This window comes from Heterodontus francisci, chromosome 13 (genome assembly GCF_036365525.1).
Source record: "Heterodontus francisci isolate sHetFra1 chromosome 13, sHetFra1.hap1, whole genome shotgun sequence".
In the NCBI taxonomy this organism is placed as follows: Eukaryota; Metazoa; Chordata; class Chondrichthyes; order Heterodontiformes; family Heterodontidae; genus Heterodontus; species Heterodontus francisci.
Window position 1 is genome coordinate 57,865,646 of NC_090383.1, and position 12,086 is coordinate 57,877,731.

Sequence of the window (12,086 nt, forward strand, 5' to 3'; positions counted from 1 at the left end):
CTAGGGCATTTAAAAGTAAACCACATTGCTGTGGGTCTGGAGTCACATATAGGCCAGACCAGGTAAGGTCGGCAGATTTCCTTCCCCAAAGGACATTAGTGAACCACATGGGTTTTTACAACAATCGACAATGGTTTCATGGCCATCGTTAGGCTAGCTTTTAATTCCAGATTTATTAATTGCATTCAAATTCCACCTTCTGCTGTGGTGGGATTCGAACCTATGTCCCCAGAGCAATACCCTGGGTCTCTGGGTTACTAGTCCAATGGCAATACCACTACGCCATAGCCTCCCCCCAAAGTCCTCTAAACAAGAAGGTTTAAATGCCACTCATTTAGGTGTCACTCAGTTGTCAGAGCAACAGTCAAATTAACACGTCTTCAAAACCGATGCATTTACTGGCTAGATGACAGTAGTTATTAGTGAATTATACCAGCATAAAACATGTTGGAGCACGGAAAGCTAAGGGGAGATTTAACAGAAGTATTAAAAATTATGTGGGGTTTTGATAGAGTAGATGGGGAGAAACTGGAGAACAGGAGGTTCAGTAAACCAGAAGACACAATTTTAAGAAAATTAGCAAAAAATCCAAGGGAGAAGTGAGATTTTTTTATGCAATGAGTTGTTAGGACTTGGATGCACTGCCTGAAAGGGCACTGGAAGCTGATTTGAAAGTAACTTCCAAAAAGGAATTGGATATGCGTTTGAAAAAGAGAAATTTACAGGGTGATGAGGGAAGTGCAGGAGAGCGGGAATAATTGGATAGCTCTTTCAATGAGCCAAAAGAGACATGATGGGCCAAATGGCTTCCTCTGCTCAGTAAGATTTTATGAGAGATTAAACAGTGTGTTGGGCATTACTCAGCAAGCCATCTGCATCTATACAGGTAAATAAACGTTATACGGGAAATGTTCAGCAAAAGAGTTCGTGGAAGTACATTATACCTCATGACTTCCAAATGATGTTCTAAGTCGTTGTGGCCTGTTGAACATATGTAGTCTTTTTTTTTTTAAGTAACAACACCTTTAAAGTATCATTTAATGAGGAAATACCTTTATATCATGTTATAAAGATTTATACACTGAGCAGAAATAACTGACCTGATATGGAAATGCTATTCTGCACCACAGATAACCTAGATTCCTCATCATCTTCATGGTCCAGTAACATTGATTTAATATATGTGGCTAATGATTTAGATGGACTCCCTTCACACTTGCTTTCATCACAAATATGGGGCATGGTTCCACTGCTTCTCATCTCTTCAAATTTCTTGGCACACTGCAAATACATTAAAGCTTGGCTTTAATAATAAACTGTAACATTTCAGCCCCTTCCAAGCGCATCTCAATTCCTGCTTTCATCAAATTTAAAGCTAATGGATATTAAAGAGAAATTACAACAAGAAATGAAGCATATTTCCAACCAGTCTGTGTTGGCATTTATCCTTCACATTAGCAGTAATTCTAATCTTATGTGATCACCTGATTCCAATTTCCCTTTACTTCAACCACCTAACCTATTCTTAAAAGCTGACCTGGTCTTCGCTTCAATCATTAACTTAGGCAATGCTTTCCACAGCATCACAAACCTATGTCTAAAAAAAATTTCTCTTGCGCTTGGCCCTAAATCTCCTACATTTAATCTTATATCTACATCCCTTCATTTAGACTCCTCAACCACTGGAAACAGTTTATCTACTCTGTCCCATCCTTCATTATTTTGAACCACCTGTTTCAAATCACTCCTTTTCCCCATCTCTTCGAGTGTAATCAATTCAAGCATTCTCCTCCACAATGCAAAATACTTATTAGATATACCCACCAATTTCCATTTGTTCTCTACTCACATATTGTCTTCTCCTCAGACATCCCAACTCACATTTGGCAATTCTCTTTTGACTGATTAAAAAAAATTTGTACAAAGATTTTTTGAGATTGTCTCTTCAGATCCCCTCTGCAAACCTCTTTTCTAATTTTCTAATCTAGATTTTAGTTAGGAAAAGTTAGACCCAAAGATTCACGACCCTCAGAAGAAATTCCTTCTCATTTGCATTTTAAAACAACGACCCCTTATTCTGAAATTATGCTCCAAGTTCTAGCTTCCCCATTATGTGAAAAATAATGGATAATCAAGAGTGATTACAATTAGAGGCCAGATGATGTCAGTCTATAAGGAGTAATTGTCAAATAGTTTGATAACCATCACCTGAAATCCAAACACAACGAGTCTGATCACTCCTATATATTTGCCCTTTCCTGGAAAGCTTTTAAATTTTGCAGTTTTTAAAATTTTATATTAGCTAATACTAGCAGCCAGTTTGTGTCACATAACTGGACTGACAATAAGAGTCATAGGAACACAAGGAACAGGAGTAGGCCATTCAGCCCCTCAAGTCTGATCAACCTTTCTATTGGGCTCATGGCAAATCTATAACTCAATTGCATTTACCTGCCTTTGTTCAAGGTCTCTCAATATCCTTTACTAACTAAAATCTACCCATCTCTGATAGCTTCAACTGTCTTCACATCCACAGCATTTTGGGATGGAGTCTTCCAGATTTCTATTTGGCTGTGTGTGCTGCCTGATTTCACTTCTGAACAGCCTAGCTCTAATTTTAAAGTTATGTCCCCTTGATTCCTCCACCATAGGAAATCATTTCTCAGTATCTACCCTATCAAATACGTTTAACATTTTAAACATCTCCATTAGATCACCCTCAATCTTCCATACTCAATGGAATACAAACTGTACTCATAATTTAACACTCTAAGCCACATTATCATTCTGGTGTATCTGCTCTACATTCCATCAAGGAAAATATATCTTTCCTGAGGCATGGTGACCAAAACTGAATGCAGTGTTTCAGATGCGTTAGAATGTCAACTTAATGTTTCCAAAATAATGGAAAATCTAAAGTACCTTTGTAACTAATACTATGAAAATTAGTGTTGGGTCTTAAGTGAAAAATGTTTTAAGGAACACTGAAGAAGATAAGCATTGTGCATACTTGTCTTTTTTTAATGGTAATCTATGAAGTTTGCCTATCCTTCAGATAGGAGCTGTCATTAGAAAACTAGCTTTTAATTATTTGTGAACAATTATTTAAATGGCATCTTTGTTCAAAAAAGGAATGTGAAAAGAAATATTTTACACCATATTAGTTGATCGTCAAAAAGATTATCAACCCAAATTAAACTTATCTATTGAGAAAACGATATTAATTGATTACTCAGAAAACAAAAATTAGCAATTCTCGTTCTAATATGACCTAACTGAAAATGATGCCAGGAACTTGGAAGACAAATTTCTATATGTGCTATGGTTTTAATGTTAGGAAGCCAGATTGCTTTATGACATTTCCATGAAACCAATCTGACAGGCTACTGGTCTTTGAGACCAACTAATGTTGTTTCAAACAATGATCAATTAGACTTGTTAATTCACTTAAGTTTCAATCCAATATTCTTTATTCCTGATTGGAAAAGTAGAGAGTTGTTTAGACCACAAAAGTCAAAACAGTAGCTTACAGTACCTGCTTGGCTGTGACTCCCGGTATGAGTCTAGCTACACTTTCCCAGTTGATGGTCTTAGGCTGGGCTACTCCTAACAAAGAACGGAGAATCATATCCAGCACCACTCCTTGGTTTTCATAAAGAAATGGGACACTTACTGAACACGCGTGACTCATCTTGCTTTCTACTAGACTGAGAAAAAGTAGCAATTTAGTTATAAATATTAACAAGTACTGTCAGCAGCATCACCAGTTATTACAGGCAGCCCCATTTTGGATTTAAGCTTTAATTCATTTTGCATAAAGTTTTTTTTTTTAAAAACACTTTGGTGTTCTTGGCATAGGAAGCATAAGTATTTTTAGTAACATAGTTCACCAAATGTATAATTTGAAATACATGGTTTAACTATTGTATCTATAATTAGTTTATGGAATAATTGTGCTTAAATGAAAGAACTTCATCTGGTACTACACCAAATTAAAACTAATTTAATTAAGTTCAATTACACTTGCATTTGATAGACTGTCAATTATATGAGAAATATATGGGGAAGGTGGAAAAGAAAGGAGGCTATTGTTGGTTGAACACAAAAATACACGTACAATAATTTTTCATAATTTAATTTGGGAAGGAGGGCAAGCAAAAGCACTCATGAAGATGAAAATTAAAATTCTGACATCAATAGCATGCGTCCTTCCTAGGGCACATTCTCTATACATAAGTCATTTACTACTTTTAGCATTTTCTTTTTTTCTTCTTTAGCAAAAGGATAATTATTCATACTCTTATACACAATTCTATCGCCCAGTAGGTGGGCAGGATACTCACTCCCAGATGGTTATGCTACTTAATGTAGACATTAGTTAACGCACAAGTGCAACAAAGAACCATCAATTTCCTTCCTTTTTTTGCTGTTGGCTAACTTTCCTTACTGGGCCAAGATAGAGAGCTCACCATCTGTACCACTCAAATTTACTCTCCATTAATACATCGTGCAGTATGTTGGCACACCATCATTTTATTTTCTTGGAACTAATAGCTACCTATTCTTGTTTCCCAAAGTGCTTATGTTGCCTGAATGTTATCTGTTGATTCATTGATGCTATCATCCAACAAAATGTCCATATTGACACTGCTGACAAACAGTGGTTGGTTCATCTACCAAAAATGGCAGGCCAGGTATATACTGTGCAACTATGATCAACCACAAAATAAGTGAGAGATTGGCAACTTGTCTACCTAGTCTGTGTTGCTCTGTGACTGGAAGAAAACTGAAAAAGCATTGCAGCTTTAAATAGTGATCCAAAGTTCAAAATCTATTTTCAGGATTATAATTTTCAATTATACGAAACATATTTGTAACAGTCTCCATTTTAATTTAAATTGTATTACAAATATTTAGATACTTTCAATGTATTTGCACAATTATAATCCTACCAGTGTTCACATCATATGACTAGACCACTAAACTTGCAGACGTTTCTTGCAGGCAAAGTAGTTTATATTTTATATACACAGAGCGCCAAATGTGTTTAACCATAGACATTTAATGCACAGGAAGCCATTCAGCTCATTGTAAAGAGCCAGCAAAAGCACAACAACCTGCATTTACACAGCACCTTTAACATAGTAAAACATCCCAAGGTACATCACAAGAGCATTATCCACGCCAGATAAGCAGATATTAGGGTAGATGACCAAAAGCTTGGTCAAAAAGGTAGGTTTTAAAGGAGCATCGTAAAAGAGGAAAGAGGTGGAGAGGTGGAGAGGTGTGGGGAGGGAATTCTTTATTTGAGAAATCCAAAAGCAATTCCAATTCCTTGCTTTCTTCCCAAAGCTTTCTACCTTTCCGCTGGTTCAAATATTTAGCCACTTTTCCCCCTAACAATTCAATGTCTCAAATATTTCCTACAGGAAAGCATTCTATTCTCTCACAGCTCTAAAGAAATTTCTCCTGTTTGCTCTTCTCATTCTTACTGACAATTTTCAATAGAATCTCATACCAAAGAAATAGCAATTCCCTATTCACTCTACCTATACCGTCAGAAATTCATAAACCACTTTAATCTCCTCTTTGCTTTCTCTGCTCCAATGGAAATGGTCCATGCAACAGAGAGGATGATGAAGGTACTGCAGTACATGAAATTTTAAAAGGCACTTAATAAAGTACCACATAAGAACTAGGTTGTATATAGAAAGTTCAGAGAGGAAGTGAAAAATAAATAAGATAAGCAAAGAGACAGTATAAAAGATGAGACTGGCAGCTCGCATAAAAGGGAATCTAAAAGTTTCCTATAGGCATATAAATAGCAAAATGGTGGTAAAAGGAGGAATGAAGCCGATTCGGAACCAAAAAAGGGTATACAGATGGAGACCAAGAGCATGGCTGAGGTAAAAAAGGAGTACTTTCCATCAGTCTTCATCAAGGAAGAAGATGCTACACAAGCTAAGAAAGGCTGGACTTTGTAGAGGCACTGGTCATAATCTTCCAAACCTCCTTACAGGGGTGGTGCCAATGGACTGGAGAATTGCAAATGTTACACCCTTGCTCAAAAAAGGGTGCAAGGATAAGCCCAGCAACTACAGGCCAGTCAGTTTAACCTCAGTGGTGGGAAAGCTTTTAGAACCTATAATCTGGGGCAAAATTCACAGTAACTTGGACAAATGTGGATTCATTAAGGAAATCCAGCAAGGATTTGTTCAGGGCAAATCGTATTTGACTAACTTCTTTGATGAGGTAAAAGAGAAGGTTGATGAGGGTAATGTGATTCATGTGTTGTACATGGACTTCCAAAAGGAATTTGATAAAGTGCCACAAAGTTTTCAGAGTAGTTAATGCCCATGGAATAAAAGGGACAGTGGCAGCATGGGTACGAAGTTGGCTCAGTGACAGGCAACAGTAGTGGTGAAGGATCATTTATCGGACTGGAGGAGGATACATAATTGGGTTCCCCGGTGGTCGGTATTAGGATCACTGCCTTTCTTGATCTATATTAATAGGAACACATTAATTTGGAGCAGAAGTAGGCTATTTGGCCCCTCTAGCCTGCTCCACCATTGAAGATAATCCTGGCTGATCTGTTTGTCTCAAATTCCACACTCCCATCTACCCCAATAACCTTTAATTCCCTTGCCTAATAAGAATCTATCTATCCCTGCCTTAAAATTATTCAATGACCCTGCCTCCACCACCTTCTGAGGCAGAGTTCCAAAGTCACACAACCCTCAGAAAAAATTTCTCCTCATCCCTGTCCAAAAAGGGCAACCCCTAATTTCATCTGAACCGACTCCAATGCATTTACATCCTTCCTTAAATAAGGAGACCAAAATTGCACACAGTATTCAAGATGTGGTCTCACCAATGCCCTGTATAATTGAAGCATAACATCCTTAGTTTTATTTTTAATTCCTCTCGTAATAAAGAATAGTATTCCATTAGCATTCTTTGTTACTTGCTGTACCTACATACTAACTTTGTGACTCATGCACTAGACCACCTAGATCTCTCTGCACCTCAGAGTTCTACAGTCATTCTCCGTTTAAGTAATACTCTGCTTTTTTATTTGTCCTGCCAAAGTGAACAACTTTACATTTTCCCACATTATACTCCATCTGCCAGGTTTTTGCACACTTACTCAACCTATCTATAATCGGTCTGCAATCTCCATGTCCTCTTCACAACATACTTTCCTACCTATCTTTGTGTCATCTGCAAAGTTAGCTACCATGCCATTGCTCCCCTCATCCAGGTCATTGATATAAATTGTAAAAAGTTGAGGCCCTAGCACAGACCCCCGCGGGACTCCACTCGTCACAACCTGCCAATCAGAAAAAGGACCCATTTATGCATACTCTGTTTTCTGCCAGCCTGCCAATCTTCTATCTATATGCGAATATGTTACCTCCTACACCATGAGCTCCTACTTTGTGCAATAACCTTTAACGTGGCACCTTGTCAAATGCCTTCTGGAAATCCAAGTACAGTACGTCAACGGGCTCCCCTTAATCCACGGCACATGTTACTCCTTCAAAGAACTCCAATAAATTGGTTAAGCCATGATGACTATTCCCGATTACCTCGAATTTTTCTAAGTGCCCAGCTATAACCTCCTTAATGATCAATTCTAACACCTTCCCCATGACAGATGTCAAGCGAACTGGCCTATAGTTACCTGTTTTCTGTCTCAACACCACCACCACCCCGCACCCCCCCCCCCCACCCCCTTTCTTGAATAGAGGGGTTATATTTGCTATTTTCCCGTCTGATGGAACATTTCCAGAATCTAGCAAATTTTGAAAAATTAACAGCAACACATCTACTACCTCATTAGCCACCTCTTTTAAGATCCTAGGATAAAGCCCATCAAGACCCGGGGACTCGACAGCCCGCAGCTCCATCAGTTTGCTCAGTATCGCTTCCCTGGTGATTGTAATTTCACCGTTCCTTTCTTCCTTCCACCTCCTGACTTACAGCTATTACTGAAATGTTTTTGTATCCTCTATAGTGAAGACAGAAGCAAAATATTTGTTCAATTCATCTGCCATTTCCCCATTGTCTACTATAAACTCCCTATTCTCAGTCTCTAGGGGACTAACACTCATTTTACTTTTTTCTTTTTAAAATACCTGAAGAAACCCTTGCTATCCGTTTTTACATTTCTAGCTAGCTTCCTCTCATACTCGAATTTCTTTCACCTGATTAACCTTATAGTCATTATCTGCCGTTCTTTATATTCTGAGCAATCATTTGACCTGCTACTCATATTTGCACAATTATACGCCTTTTCCTTAAGTTAGATGCTTTTCTTAACTCCTTTAGTTAACCACAAATGGTGGGTTCTCCCCTTCGAATTTTTCTTTAAAGTCAGAATATACTTATTCGGAAATATCCCCTTGCATGTCTGCCACTGCTTCTCTAGTGATCTATCTCCGAGCCTAGTAACCCAGTTCACTTCAGCTAGCTCAGCTTTCCTGCCCACATAGTTGCCCTTATTAAAGTTTAAAATACTGGACTTAGACTCCCTATTCTCTCTTTAACAAACTGGATGTAAAATTCAATCATATTGTGGTCGCTGCTATCTAGAGGTGCCTTTACTCTGAGGTCATTAATTAATCCTGTCACATTACACAATACCAAGTTTAATATAAACTGCTCTCTGATAGTTTCCTAGAGCAGCATGTTCTGGAACCAATCTCAAAAACATTCTATGAACTCCTCATTCAGGCTACTTTTTCCAATCTGATTTTTCCAGTTTATATCTAGATTAGAATCACCCATGATTATTGCCGTCCCTTTATCACAAACGCTCAATTTCATCGTGTATACTGCGTCCTACATTATGGTTACTCTTCGTGGGCCTGTAGACCACTCCCACTCGTGACTTCTTTCCCCTACTATTCCTCATCTCCACCCAAACCGATTCTACATCCTGACATCCTGAACCAAGGTCATCTGTAACTATTGCACCAATGCCATCCTTGATTAACAGCGCTACCCCTCCACCTTTACCCTTAGCTTCCTATTCTTCTTGAAGGTCATATACCCCTCAATATTCAGGACCCAATCCTTGTAATTCTGCAGCCATATCTCCATAATGGCTATCAGAACATATTTATTTACTTCAATGTGCCCAATCAATTCGTCTACTTTGTTATGATTGCTACGTGCATTCAGATACAGAGCCTTTAGTTTTGTCTTTTTGTGATCCTTGTAATATCTAGTCTTGACTGTTGGTGTATTATTAGGAATTTTCTCTCTTTAATGACCTAGACTTGGGTGTGCAGGGCGCAATTTTAAAATTTGCAGACAAGTGAAAACTTGGAAGTATTGTGAACTGAGAGAAGGTAGTATTAAGCCTCACGAGGACATAGATAAGCTGGTGGAATAGGCGAACAAGTGGCAGATGAAACATAATGCACAGAAGTGTGAAGTGATTCATTTTGGCAGGAAGAATGAGGAAAGGCAATATAAAATAATGGATACAACTCTAAAGAGGGTGCAGGAGCAGAGGGACCTGGGGGTGTATGAAGGTGGCAGGGCAGATTGAGAAAGTGGTTAATAAGGCTTACAGAATCCTGGACTTTATAAGTAGAGGCATAGAGTACAAAAGACAGGAAATTATGATGAACCTTGATAAAACACAAGTTCAGCCTCAACTGGAGTAGTGTGTCCAATTCTGGGCACCACCCTTTAGGAAGGATGTGAAGGCATTAGAGAGGGTGCACAAAAGATTTATGAGAATGGTTCCAGAGATAAGGAACTTCAGCTACATGGATAGCTTGGAGATGCTGGGGCTGTTCTCCTTGGAGAAGATTGAGGGGAGATTTGATCGATGTGTTCAAAATCATGAGGGATCTGGACAGAGTAGATAGGGAGAAACTGCTCCCATTGCCAGAAGGGCCAATAACCATGGGACACCGATTTAAAATGATCAAATGAAACTAAGGCAACATGAGAAAAATCCTTTTTACACAGCGAGCGGTTAGGATCTGGAATGCAGTGCCGGAGATTGTGGTAGATGCAGGTTCAAAAGAGAATTAGATGATTATCTGCAGAGAAAAAAATTGGCAGGGCTATGGGGAAAGAGCAGGGGAGTGGGACTAGCTGAGTTACTCTTGCAGAGAACTGGCAAAGATATGACAGACTAAATGGACTCCCATTTGTAACTGGCAAAGACATGACGGACTAAATGGCCTCCCATTTGTAACCATTCTAAGATTCTATAACAGACCTATTCAGAAAATAGAAGCATGTGGTGTGAATGGGACAGTGATAACTTGGGCATGCAATTGGTTAGAGAACAGGAGGCAGACAGAAGTAGACAATGGATTTTTTTTCCTGACTGGAAGTATGCATGGGGTCCTCCAGAAGTCATTACTAGGACCACTATTTTTCTTGTTATGCATAAATGACCTGAACTTGGGTAGAAGAAGTACAATTTCCAAGTTTGTGGATGCTACAAAACTTGACAAATGTAAATGATAGCAGCAGACTTCTGGAGGGTATAGACTGGTGAAATGGGCAGACACATGACAAATGCAATTTAGTCTTCACATTTATAACATTAAAAATGTGTTGAATTATAAGCCTATAATAGCTTATTACATTTTCTAAATTTCTAAGTATTGGTTAAAATGTTAGGATTCTAAATTTCAGCATACTAACATCACTGGACTAGTAATCCAGAAGCCTGAACTAATAATCTAGAGAACACAAGTTAATATCCCACCGTGACCTTTTACAAAGTTGAACAGAGTTTAAAAATCTGGAAATAAAAAGCTCTCAGTAAATGTGACCAAGAAGCTGCCAGATCCTCATAAAAGTCCAACTGGCTCACTGCTGTCCTTTATGGGGAAACAACTACTATCCTTATCTGGTCTGGCCTATACATAACTCCAAACCCACATTAATATGTTTGACTCTTCATTGCCCTTTGACGTGGCCTGGTAAGCCACTCCATCGGGCGGGAAGTCGAGAAATAGAAGAGAGAATTAGGAATGGGCTATAAATGCCAGGCACATCGCCAGAACAAATAAAATATATTTTCAGTGTACTTTCACACATTATTATAAGTAGTTTCCACGCATTTAAACATTAGATTGTAATTTTGTTGTAAATGGAGCCTAAGGCAATAAAAATAGTTTTAGTCGAATTCCAGAAACCCGAAATTGTATTTTCACTCATTCGAGGACCACACGCATATTTATGGTCCTATTTTAAACTCGTGTCTTTTACAATAAATGCGCATTAAGGTAAAAATACACAAGCTGCACAACTTAGATATATACAAATATGAGTTCTACAAATACATGGGCTATAAAAGCATTAAAATGCTACTGATATATTTGCACTAACCCGATAAACTAGAGCTGGGACATTCGACTGGCTGGTCCTCAAAGGAGCGCCGACATTGCCAGTAAGATTTAAATCAAACGTCTGGATTGCTACTGTCTTACTAGGATTCCTTACTTCGAGCGGAAGGGTGGTAATGTGGATTTGGACAATTAGTTGTGAATCCTAATTCACTCAAAACTAGTTGCTCAGTATAGCCAGTATTTGAACAGGAGACATCATCCCTTCACCTCGACGACAGTGACTTAAAGTAGCCGTTTCTCCGTTGGTACTACAGTGAATATGCCGGTTACAGATCGCCACCACACTGCGCTCCTCTAAAATAATATCTTTTTTAAAAGAACCACATCTGCCTCGAGCTACTGCCCAGTTCCAGCCATTAACGCACAGTAAATCCAACAACCATAAATCACAACAAGCTCAAGAGCGAGGATGGGTGGACCACATTTTCCAGTGGTTGACATCCTTAACAACCAATCAACGGGCTGATTCACGCTGCCAGCGCAGGGAACGGCACGAGAGGGAGTGACGTAGAGTGGGCGGGGTTCCGGTCCGGCCCAGGCGCGCGGGCGGTTGGCGGTCCCGCCCTCAGACCGAGCCGCAGTGCAGCAAGGCCGGCGTCCGCGTAACCAGGCAACCGGGATGTTGTTCGTGTGCGAGAGGATCTCGCTGCGGGAATAAACCGGGATTATACAGGAACAGCAATTAGTTGTCCTATT

At 39.0% G+C, this 12,086-nt stretch overlaps 1 protein-coding gene across 5 annotated transcripts in view; it reads right to left on the bottom strand.

Moving 5' to 3' along the window:
• The window catches only part of sanbr (SANT and BTB domain regulator of CSR), a 168,989-nt gene extending 157,228 nt beyond the window's left edge, over nt 1-11,761 (bottom strand). For 3 of the 5 annotated variants that reach the window (XM_068045807.1, XM_068045806.1, XM_068045804.1), the window contains exons 1-3: nt 11,371-11,761; nt 3,536-3,707; nt 1,101-1,281 (exon numbers count right to left, since the gene is read on the bottom strand). In XM_068045807.1, the coding sequence (XP_067901908.1) occupies nt 1,101-1,281; nt 3,536-3,691 (337 nt within the window). In that variant the 5' untranslated portion in view covers nt 3,692-3,707; nt 11,371-11,761. The remainder of the gene's footprint in view (nt 1-1,100; nt 1,282-3,535; nt 3,708-11,370) is intronic. The other 2 variants (XM_068045805.1, XM_068045808.1) reach the window with 2 other exon arrangements.
• Nucleotides 11,762-12,086: the final 325 nt, after the last annotated feature.